At 43.5% G+C, this 25,587-nt stretch overlaps 1 protein-coding gene across 3 annotated transcripts; it reads right to left on the bottom strand.

Annotated features, from left to right (window-relative positions):
• Positions 1 to 1,163: 1,163 nt before the first annotated feature.
• STON1 (stonin 1) lies at positions 1,164 to 25,348 on the bottom strand. Of its 3 annotated transcripts, none has more exons than XM_036380885.2 (4): positions 25,204 to 25,347; positions 12,661 to 14,640; positions 5,769 to 5,971; positions 1,164 to 5,396 (listed from the first exon to the last, which is right to left on the bottom strand). In XM_036380885.2, the coding sequence occupies exons 2-4, from the start codon at positions 14,624 to 14,626 to the stop codon at positions 5,322 to 5,324; spliced, it is 2,244 nt and encodes a 747-aa protein (XP_036236778.1). In that variant the 5' UTR covers positions 14,627 to 14,640; positions 25,204 to 25,347; the 3' UTR covers positions 1,164 to 5,321. The 3 variants fall into 3 exon arrangements, with proteins under 3 accessions (XP_036236778.1, XP_036236779.1, XP_036236780.1); XM_036380886.1 differs by lacking the exon at positions 25,204 to 25,347 and adding an exon at positions 24,498 to 24,675; XM_036380887.2 differs by lacking the exons at positions 1,164 to 5,396; positions 5,769 to 5,971 and adding an exon at positions 8,941 to 8,978 and having other exon boundaries at positions 25,204 to 25,348.
• Between the last annotated feature and the right edge of the window lie 239 nt (positions 25,349 to 25,587).

A 25,587-nucleotide genomic window follows, 5' to 3' on the forward strand; every position in this document is an offset into this window, starting at 1 on the left:
TTCGTGTCCCTGAATCACGTTGTTCGCTGATACTTTTAAACATTGCACAATGTTTAAGCTCTTTAAGGGAACCATACTTTTGCTAGGTACCTGCTTTCCATTTGCAGGTGCTCACTGAAGGATAGCACAGCACTGAAGTGAAAATGGATGTTAACTCAATTTCCCTGTGGTTCCCAGAATAGCTGATTGCTTTGCTACAGACACCGCAGCACAGGACAAGTGGCATGGTTATTTTATTCTTTAAGCCCATTCTTTGAATGCTGCTTCATAAACCTCTTGCCTCATTCCCATATTTCCCCACAGAGGTCTCACTGTTTCCCTAGTAACAGAACAGACTTTGAAATTTGTGAAAGTCTTAAACAGTTGTCACTACATTATATTCAAATACCCCAGAGAGACCAGAGGGAGCACTCAACAGGAAAAACCACGGCATTCTTTGGGTTAGTACTGCTAGGAAATAAGGCAGAAAAGGGTCTGCCATAAATCATTGTGAGAACCCCCCAGAGTGCTGCATCCAGCTCTGAGAGCCCCAGCACAAGACGGACATGGAGCTGCTGGAGCAAGTTCAGAATGTGGCCATGGAGATGCTCAGAGGCCTGGAGCAGCTCTCTTGAGAGGACAGGCTGGGAGAGCTGGGGCTGTTCCCCCTGGAGCAGAAAAAGGATCCAGGGAGACCTTACAGCACCTAAAAGGGGCTACAAAAAGCTGTGACAAGAGCAGTTAGTGCTAGGACAAGGAAGAATCTTTTAAATTGAAAGAGGGCAGGTTTAGATTAGATGTAAGGAAGAAGTTCTTTACTGGGAGAGTGGTGAGGCACTGGCACAGGTTGCCCAGAGAAGCTGTGGATGCCCCATCCCTGGAAGTGTTCATGGTTGGCTGGGACATTGCACAACCTGGTGTAGGGAAAAGTGTCCCTGTGCATGGCAGGGAGATTGGAACTGGATGATCTGCAATGTTCCTTCCACCCCAAACTGTTCTATGATAAATGTAATCTAGTGCATCCCTGAGCTTTCTGCTACCAGCTTTATCTGAGTGATATTCCCCACTCACAGACTAGAACTGTTCTTTCTTATGAGCTGCAATACCTGATGATCAAGATCAACCAGTTAATTACAGTAATTGCAAAACTAGCTTGATACATTTCTAGTAAGGGGACAAGAAACTGCTAGTTTGAAATACAACTTTATTTTTTTAATCAATATGCAATCTACAAAATGTTATTACAAGATTATCAGCATGATCTCTTTGCACTTATACTGACAAAAGACCCAAATAAAATTATAGTTTCCATTAGGAGTAACAGCACTGCTTCAGAATTATCAAAATTATTGCTAAGAACTACTAACTGCAGCAGTTAGTTACTGTGTTAAGTAACAAAAAGACAAATAAATGCAAAATAGGAGTATAGACACCAGTACCACAGCGAAGAAGTCTGCCAGGTAAAATAAACACAACCAAAAGTAACATGTGAAAACATGTGTTCAGATGTAAAATGCTTTTGGACAATTAATACAGAATCTGGAGGAAAACAAAGCCAGGAGCATAAGGATGACAGTGGCTTGGTATCAAGCTCAATGGAGTGCATCATCATCCTCATTTCTTGAGAGTTTCTACCCAGGAGCAACAGAACCATTGTTCCCCATCTCTGCAAAGCTTCAGCTGTGGCATCCAGTACTTTTCTTACCCTTTGTGCTCTCTTCTGGTTGGAATAAGCAGACATTGCAGGTTTCTTACTTACTGACATAAAAAATCATCTACAGACCATTACCACTATTCCTTTCTTCTTTTTTTTTTTACCTCTCTTTTATTCTTAGAGACTTTGATGATCTCATTTCATCAGTTAAAAGACTTCCAATGACTTCAATGGGTGTTTGAATCCAAAATTACATCAAGTACCATTTACCTGGAGTAATACAATTAGTATGGGAAAGATGAATGCAAAGATAAAGTTTGTTGGTTTCAGCAAATACGACACTTTGTAAGGCAAACACACTATAAAAATAGTTGTTCTCATTGATTTCTGTTTTAAATACAAAATCTCCCAAACCCTGCTGATCCTTTGTGAAGGAAACACAGATAACATCTAAACACTGCCCTGAAGTAAATGTTAGTGAAGTGTCAGCATCTAAACTGACCCAGGCAGTTGGAAGCATTTCACTGGCTGCAGGCGCTCGCTGCGGGAAGCAGAGATCAGACACGTGTGAAACCTGGCTCCTCACATGATGCCAATACCTCATGGGTTATTTAAAGCTGCAGTCCTTCTGCTAGCTGGACACTGCTTATGCATCACAACAGCTTATAGCAACTGTTCCTCATCTCCATTGCCCTTCCCAAAATTACAATTAGACTACTTGTAGCTGAGATTTCTAAAGAATTCAGAGCCCATATGTTTGATCAGTATCAGCTGCTGATACTACCAGTAGTAAGGCTAATTTTAAGAAAACTGCAGCTAAAATTCATGGGAAATGTTAGCAATGAGTCTTAAAGTTAAGACTATTTGGTCAGTAAGTTATGCTCAAGACAATACAGAAGAAAGGAGAAGCCTGGTTATTTCTGGTTTGGCATGTTGCAATATAACAGGAAGTTAGAATTTGATGTCAGGGGAAAAAAGTCAGACAACCCAAATTTTCTTTCATTAAACTGCAGCCTATTTTTAAATATTCTGACATCAAGGCATATGAACATCAGTGTGAGACTGAACAGGGCAATTATTCAATCTCAGGCTGCACTAATTGTCAAGTTAAACTGAAAGCCATGTATTAAACAGAGTAACTTTGTTTCAGTGTAGCAGTATTTCTGTGGAGTTAATTCCCTGTTATCCTGATCCAATTCTGATTAAAGTTAATCACAAGTCTTACAAGCCTCAAATGAAAATCCAGGGGTTTGCAACACAGATAAAGCTGTAGCTTGACCTTTTTTTGCTATTGAGTTCAGTAAGTCTGAATGATCATTTGCACTATTACACCTTAATACAATTCTTTAGAAGGAATGGCGACTTATAAGGTGGTCATTCATTACTGAAGCCACTCACTGCAAACAGTAGCTTGTATCTTGAAGGGTCAACACTACACAGGCTCCTTAAACACATCCTGAGACACAGCAGCAGCAGCCACAGCTTCTGCAGGACCTGTAACACCACCAGGTACCCAATGCCCAGGAGGTGAGTGCTGTGAATAGGGATCCTCAGATGAAAGAGAGATGGAATGGAGATATTCAGGTTCCTCCTTCTTAAAAACAGAAAGATAGGGGCCAGCTGGGTGAGACAGGCTCTGGAGAGCAACCACTGTTAACAGGTTTACTGAATTAGCTGTTTAATGCCAATGAAAACAAGTCAGCCCCAGACAAAGGTAACTGCAGGTAATTGCAATGCATATTTTGCTTCCTCTACCTCACTGAGCAAAGAGGTTTAATAAATATTGTAGCTGTAGTACAACCATGGACTTCAGCAAACTGCAGAGCTTGCCACGTCACCAAGTATAAACACTTGCCCTGGTGGCAACACTGTGCCCCTTAGTTCAGCTGAGCAGAATACAAACCAAAATTAAATATTAATAAAACACACCAAACATGACTTGAAGGTGCTAATGGCTTCTCAAGTCAAAACACAAACAGAGGAGGCAACAGCTGAGACATATTTGGATCACTACTATAGTCCAACGCTTGCTTAGATTTATAACAATATAATCTTCTAATAAAAAGGGATATATAGAGAAGCCCAAATACCATAATAGTCTATTTGGAGTTTTGGCAATGCAATACCCATAAAAAACCTGCCCTCAGGACTTACTGTAGAACCTATTACCCATTTCATTCTCAGATTCTGGATGGGGGGAGAAGTTTATTGTGATGAACTAGGTTCATATTATGGTCTTCTGTTTCTTCACACTGGTGATTTTCTCTGTGTATATCCCACATATTTCTACTTTTGGGGAATACTATTTATCTGTATTTTTACACAGTGTTCATATAAACAGTTACAAGCTATACAAAATATAAAGTGAGGCAGTGCATTCCTATATTTTTGTTCTCCACTAATTTTAGTTTGAAGTAAGGCTAATTTTAAGAAAACTGCAGCCCAAAAAAAAAAAAAGGGTATCATGAGCATTTTTAAAGTTTCAGACATGGAATTACAGCCTGCAGAAAATGGTAAAGGGGATAATGGTTGAAGGGAAGTATTAAAACCTTTCCCTAAAGGCCAATTGTTTGTGGAAAACACAATTAACACATTGACATTAGTGATTAGTAGCTCAGGCTGCCTGATGAAGCATCTCAGCTTCATGTCTCTTGTGACAGTCCATTCCTGCATTACTTCCCCATGGAAAATGCCTTCAGAGCCAGGAGCATGAAAACATCTCGCTTCCCATGCATGTCTTAAAAGTTACTCAAAGCTACAGCTCCTGCAGTTTCCATACCAACATCTGGAACTTGCATCCTAAAGGAGACACAGAGCAAACAGCAGCAACCAGTCTTTTCTCCAGCTTGTGGGGGAAAGCCTCCTCTGGTGTGAATTCTCCAAGCCTCATCAGATGAAATGGCCCTGGACTGATTTACACTCACTGAGAATCCACCCCTTATCTCACTTGCTGCAGCAGTGAAAAGGAACTATCTAATGCTGGCACAGAAACTTCAATCTCATCTGCCATATGGGGTTTTTGCCCAAGAGATTACTTTGAGTGAACCTAAAAAGTGCTGAGGAGGGAACAGTTGCAGCCACAGAAGAATAAAGAGTATTATTGCAGAGGACCCTTTTTCTCAATGAAATCACCCAATTTCCAACTCATTAATTAAGGCTCTTGTTGAGAATATTATTTGGACTTGTTCTACACACATACATCAAGGGGAGCCAAAACATGAGGGACTTTAGTTTTCAAACAGCACTAAAAAATGTAATTGGTCCTTCTGGACCTTGCACAGGTGCTGATAGATCATGAGCACTCTGGAAGTTTTTATTACCAAATATTAAATGTCCAAGTGACATGAACATTTGGGTAGTGCCATTGGGTTTCAGTAGGCAGTGTGAGATCATTCCCCAGTCACACAACAGGAAAACAATACCTTAGAATCAGTCAGTGAAGTGCTCACATCCTGCTGCTCTGACAAGGAGACCTCACTCATACCAGGACTCCCATGACAGGAAGTTTACTTGAATGCAGGCCAGGCCAATGAGCACTGATTTGCAGACTCAAACCCATAAGCACTAAAAAAAAAAATTCAATGACCGTGTTTACCCTAAACTAGGTCACTGCCCTTCTTCTAACAATAGAATTTCCTATGGAAATTGATTCCTACTAATATCCTGTGACAGTGCCTCCTGTCCTCTTTCATTGCATTAGGCAGTTGCCAGCCTTATCTGGGTCTTCTCCATCAAGCCTAATCCACTTCTTTTCAATTTCAACCTGCAGGTAGAAAACAAAAAACAGCAGGTAGAGTTAGCAAATAATTGGACACGGAAAGTGTGAACTGCAGCAACAGCATGAAAAAAAGCTTTGACACAAAATCAAAATATTTCCAGACCCAACAGATTTCAAAACCACTACTCCCAAAAATAGCTTAAATGAGGAGAAAAAAAAGCTGCATTCACAGTTCTATTTTTCAGTCTCATCTTTGATCAGACAAGGAATTATTATTTAATGATTCTTTTGGTCAAAGTCATTATCAAAAGTACACGCAAGATATGTTTTGAATAGAAAGCATATTTGCTTTTCAAATACTGTTTGGGGGAGCGGGGAGGGAGGAGGAAAACATGGAAAGCATAGCTCTGAGAATACCTGGCAACTGTAAAAAGCTTTCTGAACCACGTGTTTCTGGGGCTGCAGGTCGCTCTCTATGCCCAGGGACTTGACTTCTGTTCCTGAGGCACAGGTGTCGTGGACAGCAAACTGGACAGTAGCAAATGGGTACCAGTCAGATGGTATCTCCTGGTCTGATCCCAGTTCCAGTTTGTAAGACAGGCTGTGTGGATGATCCAAACCTTGGGAAAGAAAAAGAAAACCACCACACCATTAGTGAATTATCTTTTCTTTGATTAGGTTCATCTCCTAGCAAGAGAGCACAGTTTTACTTTTAACCTAGCTGTTGTTTGATACAAGGTTATTCTATCTATCATCTTTTGCTATTTGGGCATAAGGTGGCCCCTTGTTCATTTTCTGTCTGCTTCAGCACACTTGTCACAGTCATTGCAATTTTACAAATTAATTTGCACAAGATTTACCAGATCCTTTCAGCTTCTCATTGAGAGGATATTACAAATGTAGGGCTTTGTTGCTAAATTCAAACTATTTGATGGAATCTCAGCTTTCCCTTAAAAATGCATTTCTTACTTTGACAGAAAAATAAAAACTGGAAGGTCCCAGTGTAGTCAAGGCAGAGATGCTGCCCTGTGTCCAATAATCCCCTTTCCAGAACTCTGTGCTGTAGAAATTTTACTGCAGTGCTTATTTCAAGTACTACAGCTATCTAGTGTACCATCATTTATTACACTATGTCCACAGCAGGAAGATAAAGGTGCAGCTCAGAGTGCTGCTCAAACAAGATACATCCCACCTGCCAGGATAAAGGCTACCTGGAGTCCCTGTCTGCTTGGGAAAAGAACATACCCCATTTCTTAAAAAAAAAAAAAAAAAAAAAAAAAATAGTACTACTAGAATAACTGTGATGTCATAAAGCAGAGTCATTAAGGATTTGTGCAGCATATTCTGAATTACTTTAATCATCCTAGGGATGATCCTAAGGATCACTTGCTTCAGCATTTCTTATATGTGGCAATGATATGGGCAAGCACTTCTCCTGGCACACAGGAACACAGGGTGAAAGCTGCTTCCCAAAGCCACTGGAGTCAGCAGACTGACTGTGTGTGTGAAAGCAGGATGATACAATTTAATATAATGAAAAGAATCCTCTCCAAATTCTTCAGGGCAAAACACAGCAATTCTGCATTTCTCCTTCTCTCCAGGATTTTAATCACCAGCATAGATAACTAACTATGCTTTGGCTGCAGGCAGGGGGGAAAAAATTAAAAAATAAGAAGAAAAAGGATTGCCTGTATTTTGTCAAAGGCAAGCCTGGCAGTGTATATTTGGTTTTCATCCATTACACTGAATGGAATCTCGAAGTTCGGGGAAAAATGTCCCATTCTTTATGCACTGACTTCCCCCAGTGACAGGAATCAATTCCACTCCAGAATGAAGGAAATACTGAAGATGGAGTTAACATTAACTGAGCTTTATCCATCCCCTGGGGAAAATCATGCTAATATTCCACATCCACAGGCTCACAGGCATTTTGTAAGGCAAAAATAAATTAAAAAGCTGCATCTCCATTGCTCCTAGGAGCCTTGGGCTGGGTGCCTGTCTGTGCTGCAGGTTTTCTCTGTAACATGACACAGCCCTCTGGGCACACCTCAGGAGGGTCCTGCAAGGCACTGGAGCACAAAGATCCCCAGTTTGCAAGGAGTGCCATGCCAGGGGCAGGCAGCACGTGGCTGAAGTCTCAGGACAATAACACAAAACACAGAGACAAGTACAACTGTAACATCAGGGACTTTATTATGGAAATAGAGGAGGGAACAAAGTCAGAAATAAGGATTACAGCCACCTGCCAATGTCTTGAGAATGAAACTGGAGCACAGAACAAGCGTGAGGAGGAGATGGTGTTTCATCACTCATGTGCCCGGGGACAGGCAGATCTCTGCACCTCTGTGATGTGAGCCTTGTCCATGATCTGCTGCTGGTCGCCTCTTGCTGTGCCCAAGGCCATTTCTGCTGCACTAACACTCTCTTGGTCCTCAGTGCCTCTTCCAGACTGCCTGGACATGGTGGAATGAGCCTCTGTTGATGTGGACCTCTCCATCCTTGACTCCTCCACCATCCCAGCCACAGGACACCACGAGGAACATCCTGTTCCAGAGCCACACTGCAAGATGTCATCCCATCTGAACTGTGCTCCTTTTGGCTCCCAGGACCTGCTCCCCTTTCCCATGGTGGTGCCAGGATGCAGCTTGGCAACACACAACTTACTTGCCCTGCTCTTTGTGCTGTTTCCTGGGTTGGGCTGCACAGACTCTGCACTCAGCATCATGGGGAGGACAGCAGGAATGGCAGCACCACGATGGCATGGCATGTCCTGGCCAGGGAAAAGGCCAAGCCCTCTGGGGCTGTGGTTAATCAGAGGAAAAAGGGTTTGCTGCTTGTAGTTAATTTGTGGTAGAAGACAACCAGGATACATCTAAGGGCTTTTGGAGATCAAATTCAGAATCTTCTTTGGGTTTTTGGAAGAGGAGGCTTATGAAGAAACAAATAGCAATGGGAATTGTCTAGCAAATTATTCTGTCTTCTGAGAAATGGAATCCAGAAATAATCACGGCTTGGAATTTTCCTGGGCAGATATTGGATGGTAAATGTTGGATAACAGATGTCCATTTGAGTCCAGGCACAGATGAGCCATACCTCTTGGGCTGTTGCTGAAGGTTAGTTACCCTGCTAGACATGGCAGAGTTGTGATTCAGGATTATCCAGAGAAACCTCTGGGTTTATATTCCAGCTGACTGACAGCCATGAGGTGGTCTTGGTGTTGGGATGCAGTGAATTCTGGGCTGCTTCCTTTTCCTTAGATGGTAACCTGCAAAGGTAGAGACAACAGGTTTGGGATTTGGATAAGGACAATGCCTTGGGTCCTCTGGAGCAGATTCCATTGGACCTTTTTGCCTATTCCTAAAACATAGGGTTCCCCCAGCCCATCTGTCACTTGTACCAACACCAATGTCAAAGGGAAGTACTCACCCCTTCACTTGTGGAGAAGTTCTGCCACTGCTGGGCTGTGCTAGGAGCACAGAGCCACTTCTTCCCATCGGCTGTCAGACGACAAAGTGACTGACCAGCATTTTGGAAGACTCTGAACATCTCCCCAGTTTTCATCTAAAACTGAGAAGTTCTTTACATCTCTGCTCCATGAAACCACTCCTTCCCAGGCCTTGTGTCACACTGGAGTTAGAAGAAGAAAGAGAGGCTGTGTGTAGAAGACCCTTTTGCAAAAGAAACTGCTATGCTGAAAACCCAGGTGTTGGCCAGGAGAAGAGAAAAGCTGGTGCTGTAGAAAGACAGGTGGGTTGGAGCAGGCAGTGTACTAAGGTGACAGACATATTCAGAGCCCTGACATATTCAAGATGACACATTCAGGCCCAGCTATCCAAAATGTGGCCCATCAGGCACTGTCAACACATGAGCACCTGGACTGATGAAATCAAACCACTCCTGAGAGACAACCAGAAAAATCTAGGGAGATTACTGAGCTTTTACTATCTAATTTATGAGACAGAAACCCTGCAGTTTAGGTGTCTATGCAACTTGTTAAGAGTTCTGTGAATTGAGAGAATTTAGTCTGCTCTAATCTGTAAATCTGGCTCTTGTTTCTTAAAAGTATTCCAAACCCTTGCTCTCTGCCTCCAAGGAATACCAATGAAAAAGCCAAAACAAACAAACAAAAGATCAGTAGAACTATTAAACTAGATTCCAAATATCATTTAGAATTCAAAAAGCATTTCAAAAGCAATTAATAATCTAACTTTGCATTTATTAACGCAGTTTTGCCCTTTTTCACCTGTGTAAGTAGCATTCAAGCCACCTTGATCTGAGAAAGGCTCGTGAAGCAAAGCAATTTAAGCCAAAATGATGTACTGGGGTTATCTTAGTTATGTAATAATTCTAGTTTTGCCAAAACAGGTCCAGTTCTAAAACTCTTTGAACATAAAAACATAAACAATTACTAAGGACAGATTTACAGACATTAGGGTTGTTAGAAGTTAGTAACTCCTGCAGCTATCTCTAAATGGGAACATTTCTCCAACCTGCTGGGAGAAGTGCTTAGGGAATGGAGGAGTGGGACAGTACCACCACCAAGCACCAGCTCACTGTGGTGCCAGTGCCAGAAGGAGGTGTCTGGGCAGGGATGGAGCCCACCTGACAAAGCCATGGCTTTGAGTTTCCACCTGGGCAGTTTAGAAAATAAGAAGAGCAGCAGCTGGTGGTTCCTGGGAACCACATCACCTCCCACAGCAGAGTCCACGCACAGATGCTGTAACAAGGCTGCCAGCAGCCACAACCTCCTCAAGCTCCAATCTGCTGTCTTGTTTAGTACCTGCTTCCTCAGTGGCTCCATGATGCAGAATGAAATAAGAAATAATCAGCTGAAGGACTGTCGCTTTACACAATGGCTCAAGGATGGAGGATTTTTCCTAGCAGGAAAAATCACAGGGCTCAAATTTACACAGCAAGTGATTAAAGCACAGTGCTTTGCAGTTTAGTCTCTCCCTTGCTCCCTGGGAACTCCCTGGGAAGCAGCTGACACAGCTTCTCCACTGCAAAGTCTGGCCCCAGTACTGTGCTAAAATCATAACATGTTCTGCATTTCCTTACACTAAGCCCCAGTTTCACAAACATAGACTCAATTTGCAGAAATTTCACTGGATCAGCCCTTCAAAGCTTTTTTCCTTTTTTTCCTTTTTTTAAAAATAATGCTAAAATTCTGACTTCAAATATAATATCTATATATCTGAATAGGCACAGGCAGCTTTTAAAAGTCTGGAGTTTCTTGCAGCTCCTACTGACTTCACTTGGCCAGCGCTTTTCCAAGAAAACATTTCAGTAGAATCCAGTGGATATTAACATATTTCCATGTCCATAAATGGAGCCACAATATAAATGTAAGCAACCTTTCCTTTTCCCTTCTTTTTTTTTTTAATTTTATTTTAAGAAGTCTTGGACAAAGGCTTTCTGAAAGCAAAGTCCTCAGCATATTTTTCCGCCGGCGGTAAACACATTATGAAAGTTTACATATTTCTATTAGCTTGACTGTCTCCAGACTTTTGGCAAGCCTTGGGACAACTCTATTTTTAAACTCTTAACTGTGTACAGAGCACTTGATATAGAAGTTTAAAATTTGACTGGGCAGTATTACTACCAAAATGTTTTTTTCAAACGCATGAACATTTCACAGAGACAAATGATTCTGCAGATCTCAGAATCCGCAGATGTCAGAATCCTCTCAGCTAGAGGAATTATTCAAATGTCAGAAGTTTAAGCTACTGGTGGAAAATAATGTAGAGCTGTGGAATGCCTCAAAAAAAAAAAAAACCAGTTCTTCCTTTCAAATAACTTAAGTCTGAAGTTAATTGTGCACATCAAATCTTCAAGTGAAAGAACTGCAGGAAATTTGTAAGACTTCGAATCTTCTTTAAAATTGCCTAAACTGCTGACTTGATTTTACAGAAACCTACATTAAATAGCAAAGAGTACTAAAAAATACCCAAACACTCCTGTAAGCCTTGGGAAAACAGGCATAGCAACAGGGTGCAAATCTCTGAAACCTGGAGCACAGGACAGGGATTTTGAAGACTCAAAGAATCTTCTTCTGCCTTCTCATTCTCCTACATCTCTCCATCACTCCTCTGCCCTCCCTGTCCATTTTTCAGTCTCCCCAGCCCATACCCTTCACTTCCCTCCCTCTGTCATTGCTCTTCCCCCACCATTAGTCCTGGCTTAGTAGTAGAATGCCTGAAACTGAGACTTAAGAAGGTAAAATCTTTTCTGGACATTTTAAAGAGGCAGTTAGCCCAGACAGGATAATACAAGACCAGGACAATCCATATGTTAGTAACATACACTTACCCCCTTTTTCAAAAGTACAGATTTTAAAGATATTTTACATTAAATGCTTTAACAGATGCCCTTGTCCTACACAGATCCCCAAAGCCTCAGGTACACACAATGCAAAGGATCAAGCAAGGGATCAAATGCCTTCAACTCTGTAGAGCTTGAAGCAGGATACTGTATTCCTCAAGATTTTTTATGCCTTTAGAAAAGTAGTATATGCCTTTAGAAAGGTACTGGTAATACAACTAAAAACTGGAATTGTAAACCCAAATATTTATATTTTTTTCTGCTTCAAAAAGTCATATTTTCACCTTTAAATTAAATAAACTACTTCCATATGTGCAATTAAAAACCTAGCTGTTTGTACTGCTCCAAGTTTTCAGTGAGGTACCACCACCAGAAAGAAAAGGGAATAAAGTGGGAGGTATTTTTTGTCAGTGCAGTTATTGCCATGAATATACAATCTCAATGCACAAACCCATGGAAGAGGTAACAGAAACCAGCCTTTGCAAAAGCACAGCACTTCCTACAGCAAATTTAACCACAGCACCTTCTAGTTCTGCATCATACCTACCCTTTCTTAATTCTAGAAAGCCAAGACCCAGCAGTGACAATACCACCTTTTCTATTAGCTGTGTGATATTTGGTTAATAAATAATTTTACCAACTTCTGCTTCCCATCTCACCCATTGCCCAGCTGGTACACAAGAAGCATAAACCCTTCCCTCAGCCTTACTACTACAGACCTGAGGTTCACTCAGAATGATCAGCTCTGCTTCCATGATACCACACACTTGAAATGACTGACAGTACACCTGCCTCCATCAAATAAATTATGAAATCATGGTTTAAAGAAATTGATATGTCTAAAAGATTTTTTTTTTCCTAAAAGATTATTCTGGCTTCTACCAACAGCATCCCACAGATAAAAACCCAAACCACGACAGCTGATGGAGGTACACAAGCACAAACCCAGTGAAGACACACACCCAAGCCCACAGCACAAATTATTTACTTGAATTTTTATCTGGAAGCCTGTCAATCTTCCACACCACGGCCCTGTAGGCACTCTCGTATTTTGCTGTTCCAACCGAGACTTGGATTACGGGGTCAGATTCAACCTCGTGCAAAGCCCCAAGGCATGCTCTCCTATTCATTTTGGCTTTTAGGGACTTCTGCCTTTGCAGGTTCATGGTCCAAAGTGCTTTGATCCACTGTGTGGGAACAGGAAAGCGTATCATGACATTTTCACAGTATTTCACAGAGGGTAAATGTGTGGGGATGTGAGCAGTTGAGGCCATGTTTATGAAAGCCTGAAGTTCAATGTATGCCCCCTGAACCACCACTGCAGCCTTCACAGAAAAGGGAAGGTCTTGCCCATCGTAGCGTGTCCTGAAACGCATCAGTTCCAGCCTGCAGGCGTCCGGGGGTGTAAACTTAATAATCCGTGACTGCTCAAATTCCTGTGCTTTGACACAGTTATGGAAATGGCAGTCGAGAATCTCGATCCACTTCTTGTCCTGCTCCTTCTCAAAGTAACGCTCGTCCCTCTTCTGGAGCTCCAGGTCGTTCAGGGTTAGGAAACACTCAGCACCACCATTCACAAAACACAGGCAGTAAATGTGTGTGATGACTGCACTTTCTACGAGTTTTCCTTCTGCCTTAGTGACTTTCCCCCAAAAGTTATCCACTATTTCCAGAGTCATTTCTTGCTCTTCATAATTCCTCTTTTGTCTGGAAACAGTAGGAAGCTTCATGAGCTCCTCCTCCACCGCCGCGAGGAAATCGGTGAAGTCGTCATAGTCGGTGGTGCCCAGCTTCAACATCTGCTCTACCTCTGGCTCATGGATCACCTCTACTTTGGGGTGGTACCTCCTCTTCTCCGTGTAAGACACGCACTCGATCTTCACAGTGTGGATTTTCCCTGAGACATTGTAGCTCTCCAGTTTGGGTTCGGACAGCTTGCACTGCGGCTGCAGCTGGAATTCCTTGAAAGGTTTCTCCAGGCCCTTTTCGTAATACATCTGCAACACCCCTCCAGCCAGGACGCTCAGGTAAATGGGGCCCCACTGCCGAGATGACATCATGTTCTTCTTCTCAGGAATCCTCAGCATGAATGGCCACCCATCTGATTTCTGGCTCCTGAAAAGGCTGCGCGGGATGGCAGGGGAGAGCTTGTGCCACGCGTGGGTGCTGGAGATGGGTGGGTTATCCACGGCCTCACAGCTGTCAGCCTGTAAGTGTTCAAGCCTCTCACAGATGTAACTGAAGGAGCCCTGGTTAAGGCTTTTCTGATCATGACATGTTTCTTTGTTTCTAGGATGACACCCACTCCTGTCAAGCGCTTTGTCCTTCCTGTGCATGCTGGCATTAGCTGGAGATATGCTGAGGGAGCACCCTTCCTTCCAAAAAGGGCTGGAAAAAGCACAGTCACTGTGGAAGTACGGGAAGTGTCCTGGAGCCAGCTCCTCGCAGCTTCCTGGTGGGTTAGGACTTCCTTCATCTGCTGATTTGGAGACCAAAGTCTTACCTGGATGGTCATTAGGTGAGGGGCTCAAAGGAAGGCTGCTCGGTTTCTGTGAGGCCAGGGATGAGCAAATCCCGGGAGATGGAGAAGGGTTAACATTTGATGGCCATTCAGGGATGGGGTAAAGCATGTGAATCCCAGACTTTGGAATGCAGGGGTTTCCTGGGTAGTCTCTGGTAGGTGTAGTAAGTGGAGAGTTGCTGGGGGGTCCAGGACTCAGGTAGAAATCAACCACAGGAGATGAGAGCGGAGTGCTGCCTGTAGAGGATGACCTACTTGAGGACTCATGAACACTGCACAAGTTGAGCTTAAGGCCATTTGGTCTGGAGCTACTCTGATTGTCAACCAATTTCTGAGGTGACTGGAAGAGAGGCTCGTCATCAAAGGTGACCCAGTTTGCTGGATTTGGGGAACACATCTTGTAGGAAAAACTTGAGGCACTTGCACAACGCATCACCCGCAAGCCATCTATGAAGAAACAACAAACATGATTCAAATCAATCTCAAATCACACAAAACTCAAATTTGCAAGCAGTTCACAAATCCAGTGTATTTTGTTTTACATGTATAATCTGAGATAGCTGTGTAGAAACTGATAAACTGCCTGTGAATCCCCACTGCTCTCCCAGGCTGGGGATTGAAGGGAGTTCTAAGCTCTACAAGCTGTTCAGAGCATCTGATGTACAGAGCCTCTCAATCAGAGAGAGCAGAATGCCCCACAGCAGTACAGGACTGCTTGAATAATACTTTCAGCTTCATTATATACAACATAATACTATACAGCTTATGCATCATTTCAAATATGGACAGATTTTTCCATACCAGGCATCTGCTCTGGGTAAGGTTTCCCCTCCTTCCCAGCATTTTATTAAGAATGGTGTAGCTGTTTCCAAAAATAGAATCAGGAGGGAGAGAAGGGATTATTTTTTTGATGAAAAGCTGTAGCAACTCAGTGCTGATGGCAAAGGTACACATGCTGCTGTCATCAGGGCAAAAACCTGGATGCCTGTCAGACCTGGGCAGGAATCCCTTTGCATCAGCTCCTTCAACCCAGGCTTACACTCTTGGAGACTGGACATGTTACAAGGAAGGACTGGAAAGGCATTAAACTTTTAAACAGACTGGAAAGGCATTAAACTTTTAAACAAGAAGTTAGCCCTAAGGATGAGCAGTACATTCCTGCTGAGGAGTAGACTGCAAGCCTCCACCACAGACAAAATGCTGATGAAACACAAGTCAAGGCCAAGTAACAGCACTCACATCTGCCAAGCACTGAATTGGCTGGTGGCCTGGAAAAAGGACAGGTCTTTAAACCAATTAATAAACTACACTTCATCAAACAAAGTGTCTTTGGTAAAAGGGCTCAGCTGGATGTCCTCTGAGCAGGACTGCAACCAGTAAATCATTAATCTTGCCTTCGTGGTTCTAAATCGTGCGCTGAAATTTAAATGCTCGTTGCATCCTCATGCAGGGCATGTTGTCCCCAAAGTTTTTCCTCCCCACTGCTCCTGCCTGATGAGGGAGCAAGCAAAAAATTGCCAGTGCCTGAGGAGGAATGGAGTACAATGAAACAGCAGGGGGGCACATATAAACATGGCTCATTTGATAGAAAGTTACTCTTGTTCTGTCAGAACACATCCACGTTTGCCTGAAAGCACAAGGAAGGCAGAGTTCACATAGACAAAAACCACCTGCATGTACATTACTCTGTTAATTAAGGTCAGCTAATGATGACTTGGAGCTATTGCCCTTCATGCACAGAGAGCCACAGTCAGGCTGTTTAATTGCACAGCACTACAGAATCACATAACCATAAAAGCCACTCTTTATCTGTAACACGTAGAGAACAGTTCACTTCTAGTCATGCTACAGTTCAGCCAAGTGAAACTTGTGCTACAAGTCTCTATTTCTATCATTACTCCATTATTTCTGGGGCAGTTTGTAGCCAGTAAGAAAGTGCCATAAACTGTGGCACAATCTGCTTACTCTGAGGCTGACCAACAGAGAGCTCTCAACAGAGGGGGACTCTGGCCCTTCATTAGGTTTTGAACTCTCGACCTTTTTGTTCAGAAAAATATTTGCACTATGCTAGTTATTTTATAAGCACTCTAATCACCACTTACAGAAGGAGAGAGAGAGAAAAGGAGCAAACAAGTACAAATTACTGTCATAGCTCAGACACACACAACTACCAGTGTGTCCTTCACCCACACAATCACTTCATCATAAAGCGCAGCAATGGAAAGAAAAATCACAGCTATTTGGTCTCTGACTTGGTCATCATTTTTTCCTCCCATATCACACCCTTCTCCTCCTCTTCCTCTGGTTGCCACCATGGCTCTTTCAGCATTAATTATCTCTAGAGCTGAAGTTTCAAAGTTTTCAGCCCTTTTTTCAAAGCCTCATTTGTTAAGAGCAGCTAATGTGATGCTGGCTCGGGGTGTGGCTTTTTCCTGGAGCAGCTGGGACACTGGGGCAGCCTGGTAGACAAGAGAACATAAGGAAACAGCCTCAAAGGCTGCCATTAAAAACTCCTCTGGCATTTACAAGAGATAAGGGATGGGCAGAGAGAGAAAAAAAAACACAAAAAAAATGTGGATGGGAGAGAAGCCTTTCTCTGTGGAGGGGCTCTGGGGATGCTGCCACAACCCTCCAGTGTGACCACAGCCATGCTCAAGGGGCAAATCACACAACACTGAGATGCACTATTGGAAAAGAAATCATAAAACCGGGTGTTTACAATAAAGAACGCATTTGCAGACTGTTTCCCTTTCTTGTTAGAAATGGAATTTTTCAGTGTCCTTTATTATTCCCAGATGTTCAGGGGTTTTTTTTCCCCCAAGGTCTGTTACTATTCCCTTTTTAAAATGCGATGTTGCAGATTATTTGGCAGGGGTTTTTTTTCCCATTACAAAACAAAAAGATGTTTGAACTCCACCTGCCAAACATTTAACTTCAGTCAGTAAGTGTCAATGAAGAAAACCACTTTCCCAGATGGAAAAAAGTGGAAAAAAGCACTTTCCTCTGCAGTCACAATGCCCTCAGTGTACCTGTCAGAGGCTGCAGCTTTCAGGTCTTGTTGCTGTTGCAGTTACATGGGAATTTTTTAAAAGAAAAAAAGATGCTGATGATAATAAAAACACACATGCAATGAGTGTTGAAATAGATAGTGGTTCCCCTACTGTTGCTCACTGATCCCCAAAAATGACTACTAGGAATGGAGGAAAAAAGCCCAGATGATTTTTAAAAGTTGATTGGATAATATCATGCTAATACAAGGAAATGCAACCTCTTGTGTGTTAAGGATAGCACCACTCATCTAGTATTTAAAAAAAAAAATCAGTCTTATGCTGCTTTACATCACTTGTTCTCTGATTCTTGTACATCTGCACAAAGCAATAAAATAATGCTTTCAATTTCTGTTTTGTCCTAAACCATGCTCCAAATTCCTTCCTATGAACTGGGACGTTTTTCCTTGAAATCAAACTAAAATTCAGGCTTCAGGATAGATGTGTTTTCCCTCCAAAAAGCAAAGGTCCCCCATGGGACCCACATAAATGTAACCCAAATGCTTTGGGTAAAAGGAAAATGATACAAGATACCATTGATCACACATGTTATGGGGCCTGTGACATTTAAATTACAAGCATGTGTGGTATCTTGTTCAGAGAGGAGGCAGGAAATACCATTTTTAGAATATTGAAACTGCCAATAAAAAAAAGGCTGGCTGAAATAACAGTTGATCCTAGGTGCATTAATTCCAGTGAACCCAAAAGTTGCACTTCATTTCAATTCATCCTCTTCTGCCTGAAAACAATCTTCCCATTTATCAGATTAACACACTCCCTCAGCATTTAATGAGCAGTCATTGCAGCTTAATTTCTTCATTTTAATACCTTGAGGATGGAAAGAAGAGAAATCCTATCCTATTATTGAGAGATTTTACAGGCTGTAGCTATCCCTGGGTCCTTTGTTGCTCCAGAAATCCCAGATCAAATCTGCAGCAAAAACACGGCTCAACTTCCATGCCTTGCTGGGGGAGATTGTTACCTCTTCCTACACTAATAAATAACTCCCTGCTCACTCTAAGGTGCATCCCAAGGTCTTGGCTTTGGCACTTTTTAATCCAGATTAGCATCTGGGTCCTCAGGGAGCTGCTGTGCCATCGCAATGTCCCCACCACGCTGTGACAGCACGGCCTCCTGTCACCTCCTTCACAGCAGCAGCACTGAACCAGCACAGTGCACAGCTGGACCCCCTGCACATCTCCCTCTCTTCAGGGGCCTTCCCTAAAATTTGGCACCAATTAAAACCCTCAAGCACGTCCCCTTATGTTCAAACATAAAGGTTCTCTTTTAAAATATTGGAGGAGCGTGGGGTCAGCTGAAGAGGAACGTCAGGGAAACACCTCCCTTCTGCAAAGCACAAAGCAAGTAAATGCAGTGTTTAATGGACAGTGCTGACATTCCCAACACACAGAAAAGCATAATTTTATAAATACATTCCTTACTGCCTCTCTAGCTCCAGAGGCCCTTGCAGCTCCAGAACTCTTAAGCTACACATCCTGTAAACAAATTCTCTTTGTAACACCCAAGCACAAAACTTATGTGTGCCACTGGCTCAGCTGGGTAAACACCAGCCTCATTACTTGCTCCAAGCACAAAAAAAAACCCAGATTCATCTACATACAGTGTGACAAAAGAGTTAAATAATCCCTTCCAAATAAGCTGAGCTCTTCACATTATCTGCTCTGTTTGTGGACAGTGCCTGGCCATTTTTATTTCCACCCTTCCAGAAAAACTATGGACCCCTTACTAATAAAACTACTACTAAAGTCAATTTTATTTCCAGGAGCAAGGTTGTCTGTTGCATACAGGCCATGTAGAAATTTAATGCCAAGCTCTGCATCCTGTGCACACTGTGGTGAAGCTGTCCCACAGCCACACCATGAGTTGTTGCTGTTCTTTCTACAAACACCCAGACAATTCTTCAAGCATTTTGCCACAGAGTGCAAGAGTCCCTCAGGGAGGTACAAATTCTCTGCAGTTTAAGCAATAAAGCACATATGGTATATAAAACACCCTTAATGTTTCTAAGCCCTTGTGATATCCAAGTAAAACATGGCAGATTTATCTCTGTGTTTTACAGCCATATTCTTTGTGTCACTGTTTTGGTTATTACTTAACTCTGCAAAAAAAAAAAAAATCTTGAAGCACAACTTCTACATAAAATACTGCTTGATTTATGATCATTTGCTTCAAATTTTACTTTGATATTACATGTGGCTTCACTTCTATTTAACTCTGCTTTTTCTATCCTAGATACACATAAAAAAATCTATCCAGTCTATATGTCTGAAATAAACATAAACAAAAGCCACAGCTGATGGGACCTAGGAATTTCTTGGCATTTTCTTGTATTTGGGATATGAATTAAGCCTCCCACTGCATTACTCATTTTAGAAAATAAGGAACTGGTGTAATAGTCAAAAATGCACCAACTTCAAAGTGCAATGTGACCTTTTATTTACATTGCTCACTCTCTGGGGCACAGGCACAGCTGGGAGAAGTTCAGGGCTTGCAGCAAATCTGTTTAATTTGGAATTCCTTACTCTTGGCCCCGAGAGCTGGAGGAATTAAAGCTTTCAGCTTTTGACAGCGTGCACGTCCCCAGAGCAAAGGCAGGCCCAGCTCTTGCAAACACCTCTCGCTGTTGCTTGCTCCTGCCTGAAGGCACGAGCTTGAAAAAGTTGACATTTTTAAGGGTATCAACACAACCCATCACAATTGCCAAGCAGAGACAACACTCACTTTCTTTGATAGAGAAAAGGGTTGGTCAGAGGCTAAAACACTCTCTAGTGAGGAGGATGTCACAGGGTTTGGGGTGTGGGGGACTCCCCACCACGAGGTCACAGCGCTGCTGGTCCCTGCACACCAGGAGGACATCTGGGATGCAGCCAGGGAGGGAACCCACAGGCATTGCATGATGGAGGCCTGAGGAAATTCCAACTGCCCTGCCTCTTCATGCTTTAAAAGGCTGTGAGCTGATATGAGATTCACAACAGAGGGAAATCCTATGGGATGCTCCCAAATGGAGAATGAAAGAAAAGCAGCCAGAGCACATCTCTGGTAACCTCTGCTCAGCTGTGCCTGCAGTGGATCATCCCCAAAGGAGTAACTCTCCTTGCTGACAAGAGGAGGAGGTTGGATGGTGAGGATCTTCCAGTGGATGTGAAAATTTAGCACAGCTACTCACAACAATTCCCGTCTTTGCCATGGATAATCACTCAAACCTCAGCTGTTAGGCACTGTAAAATAAACTCCTTTTCATGTGCAGATCCATCCTGGGAGTCCTTCCCTAACACTCAGATGTGAAGTCATTCCAAAGCTGCCTCGAAAAGACAACAAAACCTCATGCATGACTGGTCTGGTGTGTAACTCCATCAGCTTCAGCCACCCTTCCCATAGACACGGGCCGCGATTCCCACACCCTCCCTCGCCCCGCTCCAGCAGTCACATCACCACGGGTGAGTCACATCAGCTTTGTCCTCCCCTGTTTTCCTAGTGGGGAACATGAATCAAGGCAGAAAAGCCTGGAGACATTTTACTGGAATTGTCTGTATGATTTTATGGGGACAAACCAAAGGTATTTCCTAAAGGGATTGAGGGATTTTTACAAATCACGGCCGCACAGCCACCTGGGATCTGCACCCTCATTCCTCTCAAGGGGTTTTTTGCAGAGCTTGTTATCAGGAACATAACTTTCAGGATGAGATCATATAAACTAAACAGAATAAAGTAAAAATAATAATTTAAAACCATATTTAAAAAAAAAAGAAACTAAAAGAGAGACCCAGTGTAAATGCCATCAGGAAAGACACTGGAATGCAGACCTGAAGCTGCAAAAAGCAGCAGAGGTCCTCTGACCCCACAGGCCACCTCTCTCACCTGAGGGGAGCTGTAAGGTTTCTTTCAGCAGGTCCTGCACTACCTGCTGTGACTCAGCCCATGTCCAGACACCCTACAGAACACACCAAGCAGTGAATGGAACAGCGTGGAGAAAGAACGCAGGCAAAAATCAGCCTCCAGCTACCAAACATCCAAGCTGCTCACAGCTTGCAACAAGCACTTTCTAAAATTTAAAAAACCAGCTTTCCCAAGCCACAGCTACATGTAACTGCTTTGTTTCAGGGAGATGAAATAACATCTTATATCACACCACAAACTGCATAATTCTGGTACATAAAGAAGAGCCCTGGGTACACTTAGAACCTTTTTGGTTTTCCTTTTAACATAACCAAAGTGATAAAACCCACATTTGTCTCTGGCATATGCGCAAGAATAGCAAACAGCAGTACCCAGCACGAGTCTGAGCATCTTTCTTGAGTACATCAGTTCTAAGTTCTCAGTCAGTTCCTGCAGATGACACCCCAGTGTTTTCCTGTTTTCTGAGCAGATTCCCCACCTCAGGAGGTGACAGACTGTCCCAGGTGTCACCAACACAGGTCTAGTGGCCCGTGGTTCTGTGCATCTTTGTGCTCCAGGCTGGAACAGGGAAGCCAGGACAGGGGGCACCCCTGCTCATGCCCCATTTGCTGGCAAATGGGATGGCCAGGAAAACCCTCAGGAAGACACAGTCTGCTATCAAACACAGTAGCAACAGTTTTACCAGCTCAAATTATCACTGGATTAAATCATGAGAACCACAAAATGGTTCACTATGTTTTAGTGAACATCTTTAACAGAAAAAGCTTGTTTTCCCTAGAAGAAATAACAAAAAGCCTGATGAAATCAGTATTAACTACTCAGAGTTTTTATTCTCTTCCTTTCTGGATATCACAGTGCCTTGTGTGCAAGAGGTGACTGCAAAGTGTGATGCAAGACATGATTGCATCTTCTCAAAGCAAAACAGTTACACATAGCAGTGTATTGTGAAAACTCCTTTGTTTTCTTTAATGTTAGAAAGTGCTCACTGCAAACCTGTGACCCTTAAAAAGTTTTTTAGCTGGAGCTTGGTTTTTGATCTGTGCTGTTCCACTTAATTTCTTCCCATTATCTGCATAGACAAGATAAGTAAATCATACTTAATTCACTTAATTCACTGTCACGTTCCTGTCACAGGGCCCACTCACATTCAGCTCCCTGGGCTAGTCCTGCTTCATCCTCTGAATCACACTCCTCTTCAGCATCACCAGAGCCATGGCACAGCTCACACTCCATAGGCACATTTGGGAGAGCCAAGGGACAGCAGGGATTCATGTAAACTGTTTATTGACACCAGCTGCCATTTCACTGTACAGAAGGTTTGTTGGGCTCTTTTAATAATAATAAAAAAAAAAAATGCTCTGGCCTAGAAGAGACAGGAAAGTAAATCTATTTTTATTTGCAGTACTTCTGCAGGTCACTAAGTTAATGGAATGTTACTGCATCTACTGAAGCAATTTTTTTAACTGTGTTTAGGAAACATGTTTTTATTAGGAAAGCACGCACATCCCACAGAAGTGCTCTGGTCACAGCAGCTCTGCACAGGGCTCTGGCAAGTGCTTTAACATCCCAAACCTCTCCCTCTCTTCTCCCCGTGGGCAGAGACAGAGAGACAGAGATTTATAATGGACTAAGAAGCAGCAGAAATGCAGTTATGGGTGGCTGTCCCCCTTCTGTAATAGCAACAGCTTTTTTTTTTTTTTTTAGGATTAAGCAGCTCTCTGGATTAAAAAAAAAAACAAAAGCCTGAGTACTTTGGCACACAGATCACATATCAAAATATTAAGCTGGCTGTGGACAGAAAAAAGTTTAAGTCTGGTCCTCTGCTAGTGTTTGCAGTGTCCAAGGGAAGGGAGGGATGAAATGCCACAAAGAACACACAGCACAAAAGAACACTTCAAAACTCTTGCCACTAATCTCAGAGTGAGTAATAAAAGGTAGGGAAGCTGACAGAAATACTGTATTTAGGAAAATCACTGAACAGCATAATAGTCCTTTTTTTTTTTACTTTAGTTTTAGTTCTGAGTCAGTTTTTATATCTGCCCTTGAAACTGCCTCATGCTTTAGTGGCCAACAAACACATGGCAATACCTTCCTGGGGTATAACCCATGACATAACATTTGTCTTCTAGACATGAAAAGTACTGTCTGGCAGCTGTCAGGAACATTTTCTGGCAGAGCAGCTCTCACCTGATCCGTGGGATACTCCCCTTCTCCCTGCTTTCAGGCCTTACAGGAATACCAGCACTAAGGATGTGCTGATTAAATCCTCGTTTGTTTGGATACAAGTACTGTTAATAGCAACTGATGACAGTCATGTCAGAAAGTGTAATTCGTAACACAGACACCAAAAAAAGCCTCTTTTGGGTTCCTCTCCAAAAGCCTTTTAAGACAGACACGTGGGCAGCTGAAGCAGAAGACATGAGGTTATATTTATACCAACCAAAGCCAGAAGAAAAGGAGTGGTGGACTAGAGGGATCTTGTTTACCCAAACACAAAGCCAAACACTGCCCAGGATAGTGCATCTCTGTTTTCATGCTGGAGTTAATGTCCACACACAGATTAACTTACAAACCTACACTAACCTGCTAGTCAGAGATCATCAACAAGCTGGGCCATTAAGTTTACAAACCCCAAAAACTTTCGAAGTGATAGAAAATAACACTTACTGCATATTCATGAGGGAGAGGGAAAACAATCGAAGCCGAGCATGAAGCAAGGACCTGATACCTGCCTTGGGGCAGCTTTTCCCAGGGGTGCAATTCACAACTCCAGCATCAGGTAAATACAATCTCTGGCCTGGTGAAACAAATTACTCTTAAGCTCAGCCACAGCTGGTTACAGAGCACAGGGCTGAGTTCTCCTCCTCTCACAGACAGAGGCAAGGAGGCAGCTGATCTTTCCTCACAGCATTTTCTCCCATTGCACAAATCAGACAGCATAAACTGATCTCTTCAGCTGCTGCTTTTTCTCCTTTCACAGCTACAGAAGAGTCTCAGTCCCCAGACAGGGCAAAGCGAGTTAACACCAAAATGAACAGTTCATGTTTAAAAGCCTCAGGCTCCAAAACTTCTGTTCCCTCCTCCCCGGTCAGTCGTTACCACCCTCCCCAAAAAAAAACTAAGTCCTGTTTGCAGAGAAATCAGTCAGGGTTTCTCCACCTCACAGCAAAAACACCAGGGAAGCATAGAATTGTGTAACTTTCGTTTGGGTCTGGAGCACAGCTTAGTCAGCAGTTTTCTCAGCACCCTTTTTTCCCACAAATATCAGAACAGCTACACCTTAAAAAAAAAAAAAAAAAAAAACCCTTACTGCAAAGCCCCCCTTCCGTGATCACTTACCTAAAGCCAGAAAGGGGGTATTTTCCTCATCTTTTTTTCTCGTTTACACTATCCTCAAAGCTCCATCCCCGGGGTCTGTACTAGGGGGACTCGTGGTCAGCGCAGTTCAAACATCCCAGCCCTGTGCAGCACATCCTCCGCATCCGCTCCGGGCGTTTTCCCAAAGGCCCGGCTGGATTTCTGGGAGAGATTCCTGCAGCCACGCTTTCAAACACCCTGACCCTACGTGCATACTTCAACATCAGCAGCCGAACCACTAAGAAAACATGAGAAAGGCTCCAGGAATTCAATTCACTTCGAGTATTAAAGAAAAACACTCCTCGTCTGCCCCAGTCTCCTCCCTAGCAAGGCAGAAGTCATGGGAATGCGATCCCGTAGGATGCCCGGCACACAAATCCTCCCGATTTCCGCCGTGATTTAAAGCCCCTGGGCAAAACCATCCCCTTTTCACCACTTGTACTGGAAAAGAGCGAAGGAAGGGGGGGGAAAGAGAAAGGAGAAAAGGGAGAGGAGAGGAGAGGAGAGGAGAGGAGAGGAGAGGAGAGGAGAGGAGAGGAGAGGAGAGGAGAGGAGAGGAGAGGAGAGGAGAGGAGAGGAGAGGAGAGGAGAGGAGAGGAGAACAAGATGGGGGAAAAGAAGAAATTTGGAAAAAAAAAAAAAAAAAGGGAAAGGAGCAAAATATTTGTTAAACGCATCATGTTCTTACACCAAAACAAAAGAGCCCCATCCGCCGGCCCGTTCCAAGGCAGAACTTCGTGGCTGCGCCTCAACTACCGGGAAAATTCCACTTCGGACGGAGTCCCCCCCGTGCCGCGCTGCTCTGGGGCGGCTGCCCCGGCTCAGAGCCGCTCCTCGCCCGCTCCTCGCCCGCTCCTCGCCCGCTCCGGTCCCGCCCGGCGCCGCCGGGAGCGCAGCAGCGGCCGGGCCGGGCCGGGCCGGGCCGGGCCGGGGGCGGTGGCCGGGACAGGCCCCGCCCGGCGCATCCCGCCCGAGCATCCCGCGGGAAAGGCCGGGCAGCCCCGGCAGCCAGCGCCGGCAAAGCCGCTCCGGGGATGGGAGATCCTCCGAGGCTCGGGAAATGTCTGGATAA

This window comes from Molothrus ater, chromosome 3 (genome assembly GCF_012460135.2).
Source record: "Molothrus ater isolate BHLD 08-10-18 breed brown headed cowbird chromosome 3, BPBGC_Mater_1.1, whole genome shotgun sequence".
NCBI classification, from domain to species: Eukaryota; Metazoa; Chordata; class Aves; order Passeriformes; family Icteridae; genus Molothrus; species Molothrus ater.